Raw genomic sequence first — 19,806 nt, 5'->3', positions numbered from 1 at the left:
GATTGACCTCCAAGGTTATTCCGCTTTTTATTTTTTGTTTATTTTAATGCAGAATCAACTCTTGGCAGCAGCCAGCAGAGCGGCTGTGCGGCGCATGCATACGAGCGCCGTTCTCATCCCTACCACCTTCGCCATCACTTCCCTTACCTCTTTATATCTTAAATCATTCTTGAGGCAGACTGAAGAATTAAGTGCCAGCTTACGTGAAAAGCAACACAAACACTGACTTAATCAGTTTTAACGCAAAAAGATGCAGAAGAAAGAAGAGAAGCGGGCCGCTAGGGTGGAGAAAAGAAGAGCTGCTTAGGAAGCAGCAAACGTATCTGCCTCTGAGCAAATGAATGCTAAATGTACACAGAAAAAAAGAGAATGAAAACTAGGAATGGTCAAATCAAGTGTTCTCACTGCACATTATCGTGCAGTGCGCCATTACTGGTATTTACATACCGTATTTACTCATGTACCACGCGCCCTCGTGTAAGACGCGCACTCTAATTTTTACGAAGAAAATCGTGAAAATTGTTTTGCCCCCTGTACGACACACGCTGTGATTGTATAGGAAGCGTTTAGAGAGAGAGCGCAAGAGCGCGGGCAAGTGAGAGAGAGAGCGTGAGTGTGCGAGCAAGCATGAGAGAGAGAGAGTGAGTTTGCAAGCAAGCGAGAGAGAGAGTGCGCGAGCAAGCAAGCGAGAGAGAGAGAGCACGAGTATGCGAGCAAGCGAGAGAGAGCGCGAGCGAGAGAGCGAACGAGCCCAAGCAGAAGAAGTAAACATTACAGAATTACATTTCCTCGTGTATGATGCGCACCTGATTTTCTAATGCTAATTTTCGGGAAAAAATGTGCGCATGGTACACGCGTAAATACGGTAATTTGAGAAGCTTATTAGGAATATCATAATCATACCCACATGATCTTTAATGAACAACAACAACATTTATTTCTATAGCACATTTTCATATAAATGATGTAGCTGAAAGTACTTTACAAGATGAAGAAAGATGAATAAAAATATAAAAACAAAAATAAGATTAGGTAATACTAAATATCAAAGAATAATGTAAAGTCCAGTGGCCGGGAAGACAGAAAAAAAAAATCCAGAGAGCTGGAGAAAAAAAAAACAAAATCTGCAGGGGTTCTGAGGCCACGAGACCATCCAGCCAGCCCCCCACTGGGCATTCTACATAACATAAATGATCTCAAACAGACCTCATGGTTTTAGGCTTCACATGAACCAATTTAATGATGATGGACATCTGGCCTTCAATCCATCAGTGTAAGGACTGCATGGTGCCCTGATCAGCTGATGGAGGCGCAGATCGGCACCACAGAAGAACCAGAAAAAGAACAGTAGAAAAAGTAGGAGAATACGGTGCGTGATTGTGCGCGACCTTCAATGAAATTGTTGTAGTAGTACTGTCTCTTTCAAACATACTAACCTCCAATTTCTGTCATTACTTTTCTTTCCACAAATACCCAGTTACCACACAATCAGCTCTGTAATAGACGTTAAGCCATCTGTAAACTTACGACGATTCTTGAAAACTTTTAAGGAACATTGAAATATCTTTGTAGTACAAGTTTAATTATTCTATCCATCTATCATTCCAGTGTTGCGTCAGCCCCAGAACGAATACAGCACAAGGTGGGATCAATCTGTGAACTTCCTTTCGCTGCAGAACTGTGCCCTCACATGTTTAATTATTAACAATACAGATTACTTAAATGAAGTTAAAGTTTTATCTATAAAATATAATAAACATATTTTGCTGCATTTCATCTTAAAAATGATATCATCATCATATGTAAATACGCGCTTTATAAAGTGGCACAGATTGTGCGATATTATAACTGTAGTGCAAGTTTACAGTGGGGTGATTGTACTTATAGGTACAGACAGTTCTGCAAGGTGAAATTGATTGAGTGCGTTTAGAGTTCTTGGGATGAAACTGTTTGTGAACCGCGAGGTCTGTACAGGAAAGGCTTTAAAACGTTCTGCCGTGGCTGAGACAGCGTGTCCTTGAAGTTGTATACCGATAATTCTCTTTCCGATCAGCTGCTGCTGTGATTTACACTCAGATACATTGATATAAATACTCTGAGTGGTGCAGTGAGAGTAATATGGAAAAAGATGATCCGCTGTGGCAACTCCTAACGGGAGCAGCTGAAAGAAGAAAAAAAAGGGGCAGTGAGAGTAACAACGTTAAAGCAGTTATGGTATCTGGAATACTATGGCTGTTCCCTGGACCATTATATTGTTACGAGTTAATTACAATCAGATGCATTACACTAATAAACAATATGTGGTTAGTTTCTGTGTATTTATTAAGTCCCGGCAGGAATGTGGCTCTAAGAAATAAAGGGTAACCACACAGGAACAGTAGCACTGCTTTGATGCTGGGTGCCGCCAGTCTGCAAAACTGAGTGGAGAACTTGCGTACGACAAGGCATGAGGTACCGTGGAAAAGTGCGTGGCTTTACGCCAAGTGTAGGTTTTATACATCGCGATTTGAACATGGAAACGTTCTTACACAACATTGCGTATGCACCGTTTATGTGCGTATGCACCGTTTATGTATGAGGCCCCAGGAAGATGGACAGAGAGAACAGCAGTTAGACAAAGCAAAACTCCCACAGGCCTGAAAGTAACCTGTTGAGAATGCAGTGGCGTGGCAGTGGTGTACTGGGCAGCATTACTTACACGAGCATGGCCTTCAACAGAAGGAACCCTTTACTCAAAAAGCAGCATCTCCATAAGACTGTGCTGTGGAAAAATGAAGATAATATTGAACTCTTTGGTCACAACCACATAAGGTTTGTTTGGAGAGAAGAAAGGAGCAGCCTTTGTTATGTAAGGGGTGGATCTGTTAAGTTGTGGTGCAGTCTGGTGTAGTGGTTTAGGCTCTGGACCAGACCCTAAGATTATGGGTTCACCTGAAAGAAATGTAACCAATTGGGTCTTTAAATGGTATTAAGTCACAATGTATAAAAGCAACAGTCTAATAATAAGTGATAATAGTGACAGAGGAAACACTATGCAAGTTCAGGGAAGAATGGAGTCCACTAAACATCAACAGCAGGAATCAGTCTGGAAACTGAAGCTGAACAACAGCTGAAGAGCCACAACATGAAGGTTTTGGAAATGGCTCTCGCAGTCCACAGACTTGAAAATCATTGAAAATGTGTGGGTAGATCTTAAACATGCTGATTGCCCAAGAATATCTCACAGGTGGAATCAACAAGGAAGAATAGGGACAAATGTTCAAAAGCTAGAGTTCAAAACATCATAGCTGGTGGCAAAAAATGTTTGTAAGATGTGATTTTGGTGAAAGGAGGCATTAGTAAGGACTAATTTAGTAGGGCACCTAAACATTTGCAAATGGAACGTAAACTCAGCAAACAGCAACCCAAACTTCTCCTTGATGGTCTCCTGTCCAGGAAATGGGCCACATGCATAGCTACAGATGGATTACCTGTTCTGAAGTGCAGGTGGAATTTCCTAAATTTATAATCCTTTCACAATATCTGTTAGGTCCCCACTTGACCATACAAATAAAGTGAACAGATAAAGTTCTATCTATCTATCTATCTATCTATCTATCTATCTATCTATCTATCTATCTATCTATCTATCATATAATGCCTTTTCTATCTATCTATCTATCTATCTATCTATCTATCTATCTATCTATCTATCTATCTATCTATCTATCATATAGTGTCTTTCATATCTATCTATCTATCTATCTATCTATCTATCTATCTATCTATCATATAGTGCCTTTTCTATCTATCTATCTATCTATCTATCTATCTATCTATCTATCTATCTATCTATCTATCTATCTATCTATTTTGACCATTTTACTTCTTTTAATGTTGCAGAGGTTAAAAGCTGCTTTGACTCAGCAACAGCACCCTCAGGTGGCAAATGGTGAGAGTGTCTCTGTGCAGGGTGGCAGCATAGTGAGGACTCAGTCAGAAGACACGGCCTCCCAGGCACTACAGCAACCAGCAACTTCGACGACTGAAACACCAGTATGTGCTTTTCATTGTTCATTTATTTAGCCCGAGGTAAAACTGTTATAAGGTCCATGTAGATGTTGTTTCTGCTATTTAAGTGTTGCATGAAATTATTTTTTCTTTCAGTCCATTTTTTAAGCCAGCATGTCTGCATGTTAAGGTGTCGGTTCTTCCTTTTTCTTTTCTTTTCATTTTCAGTTTGCACCGACTCCTGCTTTTCCATTTATTTTAGATCGTTGGATGTTGTTTGCTTCCATTTAGCCACTCAGTGACTTACCATACTTTACCTTGACAAGGCTTCTCCAGTTCAGCCTGCTCAACATATCCCAAGCACCGGTGGCAGACGCAGGAGGGCAGTAAGTGAAGACCCTGATGAGAAGAGGCGCAAATTCTTGGAGCGAAACCGAGCTGCTGCTTCACGATGCAGGCAGAAAAGAAAAGTGTGGGTCCAGTCCTTAGAAAAGAAAGCCGAAGATCTGGGCTCTCTTAATGGCCAGTTACAGGTCAGATTTATTTTCTTTTAAAAGTACATAGAGTACAGAGTTATAGAAAAATATTTTTTTTATGCATGGGGAAAAAATTAATACTGCTCTTCCTTAACTGATTTATTAAGCATAATTTTGAGGTATTGACTTTTGAGGACTGTTTAAAGTCTGACATGGAGCACCATTGGCGAGTGGTTTGTCATTTCTCATTTTGTTTGACTTGCTTTGGCGGATTTTGGGTTTCAAGGTTGGCATACTTACTGGCTGATGTAAATTGCTCAAGGGTGTGTATGTGCCCTGATCATATAACACTGAATCACTGCATCACAGGCTCTACGGGTGACAGTTAGTCATAATGATAGGAATTCAAGATACACAAAGAAAGATAAAGGAGTCTGATGATTGTGGACTTGGAGTATAGTTTTAACTCCAGGAGACATTAGTACAATCTGGGTGAGATCGGGCCATTCAGCTCAACAAAGCTCACCTATCCACTTAATTATTAAAAAAAAACAAACATCAACTCGAGTTTTAAAAGTTCCTAATGTTCTACTGTCTAACATACTACTTGGTCGCTTATTCCACATGTCTGTGGTACTCTTTATGAAGGAAACCTTCCTAATGTTTGTATGAAATTTCCCCTTAACAATTTTCCAACTGTGTCCTCGTGTTCTTGATGAACTCATTTTAAAGTCACCATCTCGATCCACTGGACTAATTCCTTTCATCATTTTAAACGCTTCAGTCAGGTCTCCTCTTAATCTTCTTTTGCTCAAACTGTAAAGGCTCAGCTCCTTAAGTCTTTCCTCATAACTCATCCCCTGTAGTCCTAAAATCAGCCTAGTGGACTTTTTCCAGTGCTGCTATGTCCTTTATGGAGACCAAAACTGAACATAGTACTCCTCACCAGTGTGTTATAAAGCCTGAGCAGAACCTCCTGTGACTTGTACTCCGCACATCAAGGCGCTATATAACCTGACATTCTGTTAGCCTTCTTAATGGCTTCTGAACACTGGCTGGCGGTTGATTGTTTTGAGTCCACTACAACTCCTAAATCCTTCTTATAAGGTGGACTTTTGATTTTCAGACCTCCCGTTGTGTTTTTTATTTCCTAAATGCAGTGCTTTACATGCACTGATATTAAATTTCATCTGCTACAAATTTGTCCAAGGCTGTCTGCTGTCCAAGTCCCTCTGTAATGATTCAATGGATTCAAGATTATCTGCCAATCCTCCTTGCTTGATATCATTTGCAAACTTAACCCGCTTGTTATTTATATTACTATCCAAATCATTTATTTATATTAAAAATAGCAGTAGCCCCAGCACTGACCCCTGCTGGTCACTACTCTTTAACATCAGCCACTTCTGATGAGGTTCCTCACACCATCACCCTCTGCTTACTGTGTCTGAGCCAATTCAACACCCACCTACACACCACACCCTGATCCCCCACTTCTTTTAGTTTGATGCCCAATCTCCGATAGATAGATAGATAGATAGATAGATAGATAGATAGATAGATAGATAGATAGATAGATAGATAGATAGATAGATAGATAGAAGTGAAAGGCACTATAAGATAGATAGATTTAAATTTTAGTATAGTCGGCAAGATAGATAGATGGATATGAAAGGCACTACAGTCATATGAAAAAGTTCGGGAACCCCTCTCAGCCTGCATAATAATTGACTCTCCTTTCAACAAAAAGATAACAGTGGTATGTCTTTCATTTCCTAGGAACATTGGAGTACTGTGGTGTTTTCCGAACAAAGATTTTTAGTGACTCAGTATTTAGTTGTATGAAATTAAATCAAATGTGAAAAACTGGCTGTGCAAAAATGTGGGTCCCCTTGTCATTGTGCTGATTTGAATGCCTGTCACTGCTCAGTGCTGATTACTTACAACACCAAATTGGTTGAATTAGCTTATTAAGCCTTGAACTTCATAGACAGAGTGTCCAATCACGAGAAAAGGTATTTAAGGCGGTCAATTGCAAGTTGTGCTCCTCTGAAGAGAGACAGCATGGGATCCTCAAAGGAAACTCTCAAAAGATCCGAAAATAAAGATTGTTCAGTCTCCTGGTTTAGGGGAAGGCTACAAAAAGTGATCTCAGAGGTTTAAACTGTCAGCTTCAACTGTAAGGAATGGAATCAGGAAATGGAAGGCCACAGGCACAGTTGCTGTTAAACCCAGCAGGTCTGGCAGGCCAAGAAAAATACAGGAGTGGCATATGGGCAGGATTGTGAGAATGGCTACAGACAACACACAGATCACCTCCAAAGACCTGCAAGAACATCTCGCTGCAGATGGTGTATCTGTACATCGTTCTACAATTCAGAGCAATTTGCACAAAGAACATCAGTACGAGAAAGAAGCCCTTTCTGCACTCACGCCACAAACAGAGTCACTTGTTGTAAGCCAATGCTCATTTAGACAGATTCATTTTTGGAACAAAGTGCTTTGGACTGATGAGACAAAAGAGTTATTTGGTCAGAACAAAAAGTGCTTTGCATGGCGGAAGAAGAACACCGCACTCCAAGAAAAACTCCTGCTAACTCCTGTCAAATTTAGTGGAGGTTCCATCATGCTGTGGGGCTGTGTGGCTAGTTCAGGGACTGGGGCCCTTGTTAAAGTTGAGGGTCAAATGAATTCAACCCAACATCAACAAGTTCTTCAGGATAATGTTCAAGAATGAGTCACAAAGTTGAAGTTACACATAGGGTTGGATATTCCAACAAGACAATGACCCAAAACACAGTTGGAAATCTACAAAGGCATTCATGCAGAGGGGGAAGTACAATGTTCTGGAATGGCCGTCACAGTCCCCTGACTTGAATATCATCGAAAATCTGTGGGATGATTTGAAGCAGGCTGTCCATGCTGGGCAGCCTTTAAATTGAACTGAACTGGAGAGATTTTGTATGGAAGAATGGGGTCAGAAATACCTCCATCCAGAATCCAGACACTCATCAAAAGCTACAGGAGAACAGCGTCGAGAGCAGGGGTTCTCAACGTCGGTCCCTGTCGCTGCAGGTTTTTGTTCTAGCCAGCTTCTGTTTTTAATTGAACTCCTGGGCTAATTAAGAGAACTGATATTTCCCAAGTTCTGTGTTTAAGGAACAATATATTAATTAGAAAACCAAGTTTGCTAAAAAAATATATATATTAAAATGTACCAAGCAGTTATATAGGAATAATGTATTTTTTTCTTTTTAACAGTATTTTCATCTTGATTTTCATTCTACTTTTCTAGGTGTTCTAATTGTTTAATTAATCCATTATTTACTAATTAGTGGGTGTGACTCTAAAGTAGCTGCAGCCTTTGATTATTCAGTGTTGTTTGCCTGGGTGTCTGCTCTGCTCATTTTAAGTTGTCATTATTAAGATACAATGAAGAGGGGAAAAACTGCACAGAGAAAGTATAATGAAATCAACAAAAGAGAGTTAAGCATTTAAATCTATAGCAAAAGCAGAAATATTTATAAATAAAAAAAATACCAGCTAATTAAGTGAGATCAGTGCTATAAGGTATTGTCACTGATTAGGAATCTGGTTGAAACAAAAACCTGCAACCACAGGGGGTCCCCAGGACCGACATTGAGAACCCCTGGTCTGGAGGCTGTTAGATTTGCAAAAGGAGGCTCAATTAAGTATTGATGTCATATCTCTGTTGAGGTGCCCAAATTTATACACCTGTCTAATTTTGTTATGATGCATATTATATATTTTCTGTTAATCCAAAAAAACTTAATGTCACTGCTGAAATCCTACTGTCTCCATAAGGCATATCACATATTAAAAGGAAGTTGCTACTTTGAAAGCTCAGCCAAAGAGAAACAAAAATCCAAAGAATTAAGAGGGGTTCACAAACCTTTTCATATGACTGAACATGATAGATAGATAGATAGATAGATAGATAGATAGATAGATAGATAGATAGATAGATAGATAGATAGATAGATAGATATTTACATATAGTTGGCAAGATAGATAGATAGATAGAAATGAAAGGCACTATATGATAAATATTTTAGTATAGTCGGCAAGATAGATCATTAATTTTAGTTTAGTAGATAGATAGAAAGAAATGAAAGGCACCATATGATAAATATTTTAGTATAGTTGGCAAGATAGATAATTTAGTTTAGTAGATAGATAGAAATGAAAGGCACTATATGATAAATATTTTAGTATAGTTGGCAAGATAGATAATTAATTTTAGTTTAGTAGATAGATAGATAGAAATTGCTCTGGTCACATTTTTAATTAATTCAGCATAGCTGACAGACACTTTTGTAGCCCTCAGGGACACTGAAAAGACCACCACACCTTTATATTCCATTCAGAGTAAGCGCAGTTTCTCCTTCGTCATTGACATTCATACATTTCACAGAGTTTTCTGAAAATTCCTTAACATTTCTGCATTTTCAACGAGCTCGAGGTGAAGCAAATTCGGCAGGGTTGACTCCTTGCTACTCAGCACCAGCACTTTAACGTGGTTGGAGTGAGTACCACCCATTGGTTTGCCGTCACTCATACTGGCCTTTTTTCTGTTACTAGCAGCTCTCTGGAGTGTTCAGGGTCATTTATGACAGGCAGTCTGACCCCGGCCTGCCTGGCCATTTTACGATATCATAAGTATGTCCCAATTTCTGTAACTGTACAGGCAAGTTGTTCTTGACCTGACCAGCAAATTGTGCATCAAAATTAGTGGAGGGATGGATAGGTGGATGGCGTAGGGTTGCAGCTTGACGACACAGTTTTAAGCGTGGCATTGTCGGAGCTGCACATGTGCTGCTACCTACTTGTCAATACTTCTGATCTCCGTATGTCACTAGCTGATGAGCGTCTCCTTTTCTACTGTCTGAACAGTTTAATGCAAGCCCTGAAAAAATCTCAAAGGAAAATTTGTCTTTTTGAACCTTCAGTTTGCAGAAAGCAATTAGTATGCCAGACTGACAAGTTCGAAACAGTTCATGCAACTGTTTTTGTTTTTAATGTGGCAGAATTAAAGGAAATAAAAAAAAAAACATGTTCCATGCTGATGATTTAATTAGAATACAGCACGGCGTACGTGTTGTGTGTTGCGCTTGACATTGACATGAGAGATGGTGGAACAGCATGAGGAGGAATGTTAAGCTGGAATATCTTTAGAGATTTTTTGTTTTACATGTTCCACTTATCTCATCCCCTCTCTGAGCATCTGCATCATTCCTTTTGCCCAGAAGGATTATCACGGGTTAAATTAATGAAAGTGAATAAATAAAAAGGAAATCCCATGCCTCTGGGTGCCAAAGTAGAGTTGTTAAGTGTGAAGAACGGAATGACTTGCTCAGGAAATTGAATGTCAGAGAATTAAACTGTACTTTTTATGTGATACCATTAATCAGGTTTGAAATTTCACAATAATTTCTCCACTGACATCCCGGCGCAGATGATCAGCATAGTTGGCAGTAATGATCCATAATTACTTTAACATTATCCTATGCTGTATTTTTAATGAGGTATAAGACCTGCCGTAGGACAGCACTACATGCTTCAGAATCAGATTATGAAGACATTTCTTTCCCCTGTTGTAAAAGAGTAAAAAAAAAAGGAAAATAGCTCATTTGTTTTGAAGGTCACGCAGTGAACAATATTAAATGTCTAGTGCCGTCTCGATATGACATTATGAATTTTCAGGCTCTTGAATATTTCTGCCCAAAGTTTAGATTAGCCCAATAATACAAAGTTTTTTAAAAAATATAGGTGAATCGATAAACGTGAATCATGGGATAATATGTGAGCACAATGTGACGGAGTGTTGTTTGCTCTTCCAAGTTAACACAGTCAGAAAATAATAAGCGTACAGCGTACCGTGCCGCTAAATGAATGAGCAGCCAGTTATCTGAAGCCATGAAATCCTGGTTATTTAGACCACGCTGAGTATCATAAATCAGCCTTTCAGACCTTACACCGCGGCACAAATTTGTTTCTCTTTTTAGAGCATTATAAGAGAATTGCTTTCCTGTGTGAAAACTGACAAAAGGCTGCTATTAAAAGGAAAAGAAGCTGTCAAATGGCATCTCGGAAACTGCGGTGCTTTGTCTGTTCTCCATTCAAGAGAAAATAAAATTATAAAACAATCCAGTACTATAATTTGGATTTAAACAGGATGGCTTGCAAAAAAAAAGAAAATTCGCCTGCCATGTTGAGCCAGGGAGCCTTGCCTGGGGTCTTCTATTAGATATTCTGTGTCCTCTTTTTTTGCTGTTATTTGTTGGGAAAGGCAGTATGACAGATAAGAACACAAAGAGTCTGGACGAGTTGGTGAAGAAGGCCGGCTCGGTGTTGGGCAGGACTGTGGACTCCCTGGGAATTGTGGTGGAAATGTGGATGGATGGAAGGAAGTACAGGCCATCCTTGACAGTAGCAGTCACCCCTTCCACAACATTCTGGTGGGTCAGTGAAATAAACTGAGCAGTCGTCTTCTGTCACTGCACTGTAATATGGGACGCTTTAGAAGACCATTGGTTCCTACTGCTGTGAGGTTTTATAACGATGTCGTCAATATAAGTGACACATTTATGACCTGGTCACCACTCTACCTTAAAATACTGTAACAATGGACCCATTTGTATACTTTTACCATTTACTCATCAGTCAGTCATCATCCAACCTGCTATATCCTAACACAGGGTCACGGGGGTCTGCTGGAGCCAATCCCAGCCAGCACAGGGTGCAAGGCAGGAACAAACACTGGGCAGAGCGCCAGCCCACCGCAGGGCACACACAAGGGACAATTTAGAATCACCAATGCACCTAACCTGCATGTCTTTGGACTGTGGGAGGAAACTCACGTAGACACGGGGAGAACATGCAAACTCCACACAGGGAGGACCTGGGAAGCGAACCCGAGTCTCCTAACTGTGAGGCAGCAACGCTACCATGCTGCTCTTTTTTTTTTTTTTTTAAGCCATTTATTTATTTATTTTCTTCTTGCTTTTATAATTTTTAACAATTTTAATGATGTGTTTGAATGCCTGAATTTCCCTGAAAGGATGAATAAAGTATTTATCTCATCTTATCTTATTTTATCTTATCTTTATTCTGTCTTATATACCATATCTTGTTTGGCCTTTGCTTATCTTGTCTTGCCTCACCGTATCTTATCTTGTCTTGTCTTGTCTTACCTTGATTCACCGTATATTATCTTTTCTTGTCTTGCCACATGGTGTCTTTCCTTGACTTTCTTATCTTATTTTATCTTATCTTTTCTTGTATTGTCTTGCTATGTTGCCTTTCCTTGTCTCATCTCTTCTCACCTCACCTTTTCTGTCTTTTTCTTTGTCATTTTTTTGGCTTGCCTTTCCTTGGCTTTGTGATGTTATCTTATATCGTCTTGCCTTACTGTATCTTATCTTTTGTTGTCTTGTCTTGCCACATGGTGCCTTTCCTTGGCTTTCTTAACTTATCTTGCCTTTCCTTGCTTTTTTATCTTATCTTTTCTTATATTGTCTTGCTATGTTTCCTTTCCTTGTCTCATCTCATCTCACCTCACCTTTTCCTTTTTCTTTTTCTTGGCTTGCCTTTCCTTGGCTTTGTGATGTTATCTTATCTTGTCTTGCCTTACTGTATCTTATCTTTCCTTGTCTTGTCTCGTCTCATCCTGTCCGGTCCCGTCTTGTTTTGTCTTGTCTTATCTTTAAGTCACCTTTGCCATTCTGTCATCTTCTTTTAAATACTTTTGTCTTCATGTGAAGTATAAAATAAGAGGAGGAATGTAAATGTTTTAGTGCAGCAGTAGGGATAACTGATGAATCTGCTTCTGGCCTACCTCTGAAACATTACAGGCTCATTATTATACGGCTTAAACGTAATTCTCGGTAATCAGACTGTTCATTTGTGAAAATATGAATAAATGTGGTAGGCGAGTAGTATTTTGCAGAGTCGGATGTATTATTTCTGTTTTGGAGACAGGATGCCTGTAGTTCATATTTTAGCTATAGCAGAGCTATTTTGTTTGTTCTTGTAGTCAAGTAAGGAACACGACCAAGGGATGAATGTTGTGGCACCAACCCAGTCATCCCTGTTTAGTCAAAGTAAAAATCAAAACAAAATTGCAGCAGAGTTGAACTCAGAAGCGAGTGGAAATGAAAGGAATGGTCAGGCTTTACAGTAAAGTTCCAAACAACCACCAGATAGGGGCTTGTCCTGCGGTGTGCTCTTTTCACAGTGTGACGACTCTGTCATGTTCCAGCTAGCATTTCTTTCCAGCCTGGGGTTCACAGTTGTATTTCTTCTTTGTATTGTTTGATTTTATGCTATTTATTTGTATTAATGTTTATTTTGTTCATTTTATTTATTGTGTACATTTTTCTTTATGTTTATTTGTAAAGAGGAATGGCCTCAGTTATGTCCCATGTGTTTTTTTGGGTGGTTCCCCAAGGGGTGGTGCCTCCTGCCAATGACCACCAGGAATGGCCCTAAGCACTATATATGGCAGGGCCTTTCATAGTTCCTGGTGGTTCATTTCAAAAGCACTAAGGAGTGGAGAGTTTCTTGTGAATTTACTGTGCCTTAGATAGATTAGATAGATAGATAATAATAATAATACATTTTATTTATATAGCACCTTTACCATGCTCAAGGCATTTCACAGATTTTAAGAAAGAACAGCAGGGTATACAGTATATAGCATTGTACAAAACCAAATAAATAAATAAAGAAGAGTAAGACAGTAAATTCAGAGAAAGCCTAACAGACAACCTAATTGATGGTCTGCACACACACACACAGGTTACATGAGCATCTTGACAGAGAGGTAAACTGAAAGACGGGTAGTAAAGTCAAGTAGAGCTAAAAGCCATCCTGAACAGATGAGTTTTGAGTTGTTTTTTAAAAGAATTCATGGAGTCCACTGATCTGATTAATTTCGGTAGGTCATTCCAGAGTCTGGGCACTCGCTATACAGCTGAAGACCCTGCTGCCACCCATGGAGTGTAGATTAGTGTGGGGCACAACAAGACTACCAGAATCAGAGGACTTTAGTGGGTGGACAGGAACATAGTGATGGAGAAGGTCACTGATGTAGTTTGGCGCAGGTCGTTTAAGGCTTTGTAGATTATTAGTAGGATTTTATATTCGATTCTGTAAGACACAAGGAGACAGTGAAGACGGAGCAGGATGGGTGTGATGTGCTCGCTGCTGCTGGTTCGAGTCAGGACTCTTGCAGCCGAGTTTTGAATCAACTGGAGCTGTGATATAAGATTAGAAGGGGCACCTGCCAGCAGTGAGTTACAATAATCAATGCTGGATGTGATAAAAGCAGGGACAAGTTTCTCAGCATTAGAAAAAGAGAGGAAGGAGCGAACACAGGATATGTTACGGAGGTGAAAGTAAGGAAGTTTCTTAATGTGGTTTATGTGGGCGGAATAAGAGAGGGAGGAATCAAAAATGACACCAAGATTCCTTGCATCAGAAGAAGATCTGATGAGATCACCGTCAAGATTGACTGAAAAGGAGCTCATTTTCTAAAGTAGCACTTTAGTGCCAATTTGCAGGAGTTCAGTTTTGTTGTAATTTAATTTTAAAGAGTTCTGCTCCATCCAGGTTTTAATTTCACTAAGGCAGGTTGTGAGCTGAGAAAGCTCTGATGAAGTTCCACTTTTAATATTGAAATAGAGTTGAGTATCAACTGCATAAAGATGATAATCCAGTCCAACGTTACGAATAATATGGCCAAGAGGAAGCATATAAATACAGAAGAGAAGAGGGCCGAGGACAGAGCCCTGAGGAGCTCCTTGTGTGACTGTCGCTGAGCTGGATCTGCTGTTGCCAAGACTAACAAACTCTTGCCTATCAGTCAGATAGGACTTGAGCCACTGGAGGGCAGTGCCAGAGATACCCAGCATGTTCTCCATTCTGGACAGTAGAATGTCATGTCTGACCTGAGTGTCAAATGCTGCACTGAGGTCTAATAGAATTAATATACTGGTTTGTAAAGAGTCTGCTGCCATAAGCAAATCATTGGTTACCCGTAGCAGAGCAGTATCACAGCTGTGCTGCACCCTGAAACCAGACTGACAGGATTCCATCAAATTATTAGAAGTTAAGTAATTGGTAAGTTGGGAAATAGGCTGGAAATTGTTAAGATCGTCACCATCAAGACCAGACTTTTTTAACATTGGGGTTACAGAAGCGATTTTAAAAGTGAGCGGCACAGAGTCAAGAGATGAGTTTAGTATTGTTATAGATCTATCTATCTATCTATCTATCTATCTATCTATCTATCTATCTATCTATCTATCTATCTATCTTTATTGTCATTGTCACTTTTACAAAAGAACATTGAAATTGAAGGTGCTGTTGACTCATTGTGAGGCATAAGAGTGAAAAAACAAGAAATGGAATAGTAATAAAAGTACATTACAAAGTGTATATACAAATTGTACTGGTTGACTTAAGGTCTATATTGCACATTTAGAGAATGATGTGAATTTTTCGAACCTGCACTCAATTTCTCGACTACATCTTTGGGTTCTGTATTGTGATTGTGTTTATGGATTGCTGTGATTTTGACTATGGGTGTGGATTCTGTTTTGGGACTTTGTTTACTGTGATTGCTTTGCCTTTTCTGCCAATTCCTTTAAGCTTCATCTGTTGCAGAGCCTTTTGATAAAAATAAACATTTTATCTTATAAAGATTTTTCAAAGCCCTTTTTGGTGTCTAGCCAGGGTTTTGATGGTTTGTTCACCCTCTAGTGGACCATTTTTGGACGTGTTTTGGGACTTTTTGGGTGATTTTGGAACTCCCCAGTCATGACACCCTTGCGATTTATAAGGGGTCCAAAAGGGGCGGAGTGAATTGCCCTCACTTCTTGGTACTGTGGAGGGAAAAGAAGAGAACATAGTTAGCGTCCGCGCCCCCCTCCAGACCTGGCATTGTAGTACAGACCTCAGATGTGTCCAGAGAGTGATCCATTGATGCACATACATGACGGTCTTAATGCTCTCAAATGAAGCTGCCTTTTTGCGTCTTTGGGGAACATAACTGCTGTCTAACAAGAGCTTAACAATGGCTTTGCTTGTGTGACATAGCGATACGTGAGTAAAATATACACTACGGCAAGGCTTCAAGGCCCCATTTCAAGCTGTTACCCTAGTTTGCAATTTTTATACTACATTAACCTTACATTACATTTACTTATTTGGCAGGCGTCTTTATCCAAGGCGACTTGCAACATTTATGATACAATTGGTTACATTGCTTTTGGTTTTCCAATTGTAGCCCAGGCAGGTCAAGTGACTTGCTCAGGGTCACACAGTGGTGTCAGTAGTGGGATTTGAACACACAACCTGAGGGTTTGAAGTCCAAAGCCTTAACCACTACACCACATTGCCATACTGAATATTTGCAGTAATGTTGCTTAAAGGATCAGTTTAGTATTTCTCAAGTGAAGTCATTTTCACAAATGTGGTATGTATTTATTTGCCACACAAAATTACATTCTACCGTTTAGCGTTTTCTATAAATTTAAAATAGCATTTTGCCCGGACTGGTGCTTCACAATTCGTTGCTTCCCGAGTGAATCCTGTGGCTCGTGGGTATGTGCAAAGTTGCCACTGTAAGAGTCCCCAGTACCGACAATTCACCAATCAATACCCAGAATTCACTAAAACCCACGCTCTCAGCTTTGATAGGTGAGGACAACAATTTCAGGTTCAAGCCATACTGCAAGTTGCATACTGTGTCACTGAAATAAATCAATGAATAAATAAATAAACAAATATACAGTAATCCCTTGCTATATCGCGCTTTGACTTTCGCGGTTTCACTCTATCATGGATTTTAAATGTAAGCATATCTAAATATATATCATGGATTTTTCGCTGGTTCGCCGCTTTCTGCGGACAATGGGTCTTTTAATGCTTCCTCAGTTTGATTGCCCAATTGATTTCATACAAGGGATGCTATTGGCGGTTGGCTTAAAAGCTATCCAATCAGAGCATGTATTACATATTAACTAAAACTCCTCAATGCTATAAGATATGCTTCCCGCGCGGTGCTTGTTTGCTTCTCTCTATCTTTCTCACTCTCTCTGCCTGACGGAGGGGGTGTGAGCAGAGGGGCTGTTTGCACAGAGGACACGGACGCTCTTCTACAAAATGCCGCTTTATCGCGGTGCTTCTGTATACTTAAAAGCATGTATTGATTTTTTGATTGTTTGCTTTTCTTTGCGAGCGCTCTCTCTGACATTCTCTGCTCCTGACGGCGCTCCTTTAAAGAGAAGATATGTTTGCTTTCTTTTAATTGTGAGAAAGAACTGTCATCTCTGTCTTGTCATGGAGCACAGTTTAAACGTTTGACTAAAGGGTGTTATTTCATGTCTAGAGGGCTCTAATAATGTTAACAGGGTGGGAGAGTTTATAAGGGCTTAAAATATATAAAAATAACTATACAAACATATAGTTTCTACTTCGCGGATTTTCACCTATCGCGGGGGTCTGGAACGCAACCCCCGCGATCGAGGAGGGATTACTGTATAAAGAAACGAGCAATATAAATGTAATTAATGACTGTAACCACAAGGGGGAGCGTCACTGAGTCCCAAACCTCAGGCACAGTATCACCCAACACAGCTCTGGGTTTAAAAGAGTGGAATTTTTAGTTCCGCTGACCTCCTCCTCCTCTTCTTCTTCTTCTTCTTCTTCTTTCGACTGCTCCCGTTAGTCCTCTACCAGTACTTAAAGCCACAAACACCACAACATTACGTGAATAAACATCTTCCTTACCTTCCACTGCTCCTGTTGAGTGTCGCCCTTTTCAAGTCAGACCCAGGTATGCTTCTGGTGTCACTGCACTGCATTTCAGAAGCACGTTTATACTTCACGCTCAGAACACATACGCACCCACATCATGGCTGCCACACGTTCCCAGCATTCATTTGACGCGTCCTCTGAGCAGGTCTTCAGAAATTAACGTGACGTGTGTGCGAGTTGCAGTACCAGCAAAACTTCAGGGGGTGCAGTGTGATAAAAGTTGGAATGTGACGTCAGAGTCTCTGGTTATTATCTACATGAGACCGAAAAACAATTTGCGGAGCCTACGAGATTGATGTGTGCGCTTTGACGTTTGATGAACGGTTCGATGTGCTGAAGCAAAATGCCGACATACAAATGCATTCGTGGTGCTTTTATATTCCCGATCGTAACGACACGATACATTTTAAAAGTCTTACATACCATCTTTTGTGCCGTCTTTATTTTTATTTTTTTGCAACTTCACAACAGCAATATAATGCACAGCGCTGTATTTGAGCCACAGAGAAAAAAAATTAAGGACATGGTGAAAATGTGTATTTTGTGATTAAAGTGGAAATTTTGGCTTAAATCTCAAAATGTCCACTTTAACCTGTTAATTTACTTTATAATTAAAGCAGACCATCGTAAACGTCGTCCCAGTTTTTAATTGCTACGAGCTTCTTGGACCTGACAGCAGCGGCAAGCAGCAATGGATCACCACATGGAACACATTAAATGTATGATATTCCAACTCTCTGCAAATTTAGATTTATACTTTTACATTTTACAGATAAATCGTTAATTTCATTTAAATAATGAACACATAGGGGTGGCACGGTGGCAGAGCGGTAGCACTGCTGTCTTGCAGCGAGTCACGTCGCTGGTATTCCCTGCCTGGAGTTTGCATGTTTTCCTGCTTGTCTTCCACACTGTGCTCCGGTTTCCTTCAAAAGATATGCAGATTTGGGGATTTGGTGCCGCTAAAATGACGCCAGTGTATGTGTGTGTGCTTGTATTTATCTTGCGATGAGCTGAGACCTCGTCCAGGGATTGTTTCTCACTCGTGCCCAATGCTTGCTGGAATGGACACATCCCTGGATTGCTGGATTTAATCATTAAACATCCTTTTCAGAGATATTAGCGGTAAGGTGTCATCGGAATTTAGTGGATGTGTCAGGCAATTGACAACACAGAGAAGCCAAAGCTGTTCTCACCGTGATGATATCTCGCACTGCCACCTGCTGGATTCCTCCAGATTTATGTAAAGTACACGCACAGGTATGAACAGTAAAACGCTTGTGTAGCAGGAGCATCCACTGCAGCATGCATCGCGTCGTGGCCTTATGGGTCACATGGAAACCAGTGTTGTCCCCCCTCCCCAGTAGCACGCTCTGGCATTACCCATGGACCTCGACACGGCATGTACTTACACCCTACAATTCCCATGCAACCTTGCAGGTGTCCTGATGAGATCAGCCTCAAGGAATACTGCCACCTTCAGCACGGGGGTATGAACGGCTCCTGGTATCCACCTTTACCCAGTCCATTCATTATACTTCAACCCCAGACGGGTTGAAGGTTACAACTGTTTTCAGCTCGGTTGTGGGTTGTGTCTCCACTGCTGCAGTCTTTCTATTATGGCCTCCTGAGCAAGCAAGAGCTTGTCCTGCATCCCGGCCTGAATGTGGCACTTACATGACTTATTTCATTATTTATGCATGTGTTTCATTGTTTTCTCATTTCTATTTTGTCATAACTCACTATATATTTATTTAATTTTTTGGGTGGCACGGTGGCGCAGTGGTAGCGCTGCTGCCTCGCAGTTAGGAGACCCGGGTTCGCTCCCCGAGTCCTCCCTGCGTTGGGTTTGCATGTTCTCCTCATGTCTGCGTGTGTTTCCTCCGGGTGCTCCGGTTTCCTCCTACAGTCCAAAGATGGATCGTGGAGTATCTTACAGACAGACCTCAGTATGTGCATCTCGGGAACTGAAGGTCTGACATTGTGGTCAGCAGCACAGGAGCGCCGCAGGGGACTGGACTTTTTCCGATGTTTTTCAGCCAACATACATCGGACTTCCAATACAACTCGGAGACCTGCCACGTGCAGAAGTTTGCTGACGACACTTCTATCATGGGCTGCAGGAGGAGGAGTATAGGAACCTAATCAAGGACTTTGTTAAATGGTGCGACTCAAACCACCTAAAACTGAACACCAGCAAAACCAAGGAGCTGGTGGTGGATTTTAGGAGGCCCAGGCCCCTCATGGACCCCGCGATCATCAGAGGTGACTGTGGGCAGAGGGTACAGACCTATAAATACCTGGGAGTGCAGCTGGATGACAAATTGGACTGGACTGCCAATACTGATGATCTGTGTAAGAGAGGACAGAGCCGACTACACTTCCTTAAAAGGCTGGCGTCTTTCAACATCTACAATAAGATGCTGCAGATGTTCTATCAGACGGCTGTGGTGAGCGCCCTCTTCTACGCGGTGGTGTGCTGGGGAGGCAGCATAAA

At 40.7% G+C, this 19,806-nt stretch overlaps 1 protein-coding gene across 6 annotated transcripts in view; it reads left to right on the top strand.

Moving 5' to 3' along the window:
* The window catches only part of atf2 (activating transcription factor 2), a 224,207-nt gene that overhangs the window by 127,549 nt on the left and 76,852 nt on the right, over positions 1-19,806 (top strand). For all 6 annotated transcript variants that reach the window (XM_039757684.1, XM_039757680.1, XM_039757683.1 and 3 more), the window contains 2 exons: positions 3,883-4,035; positions 4,317-4,523. In XM_039757684.1, coding sequence (XP_039613618.1) covers positions 3,883-4,035; positions 4,317-4,523 — 360 coding nt within the window. The remainder of the gene's footprint in view (positions 1-3,882; positions 4,036-4,316; positions 4,524-19,806) is intronic.

This window comes from Polypterus senegalus, chromosome 6 (assembly GCF_016835505.1).
Source record: "Polypterus senegalus isolate Bchr_013 chromosome 6, ASM1683550v1, whole genome shotgun sequence".
Taxonomy (NCBI): domain Eukaryota; kingdom Metazoa; phylum Chordata; class Cladistia; order Polypteriformes; family Polypteridae; genus Polypterus; species Polypterus senegalus.
This window is presented reverse-complemented; position numbering and strand designations above follow the sequence as displayed.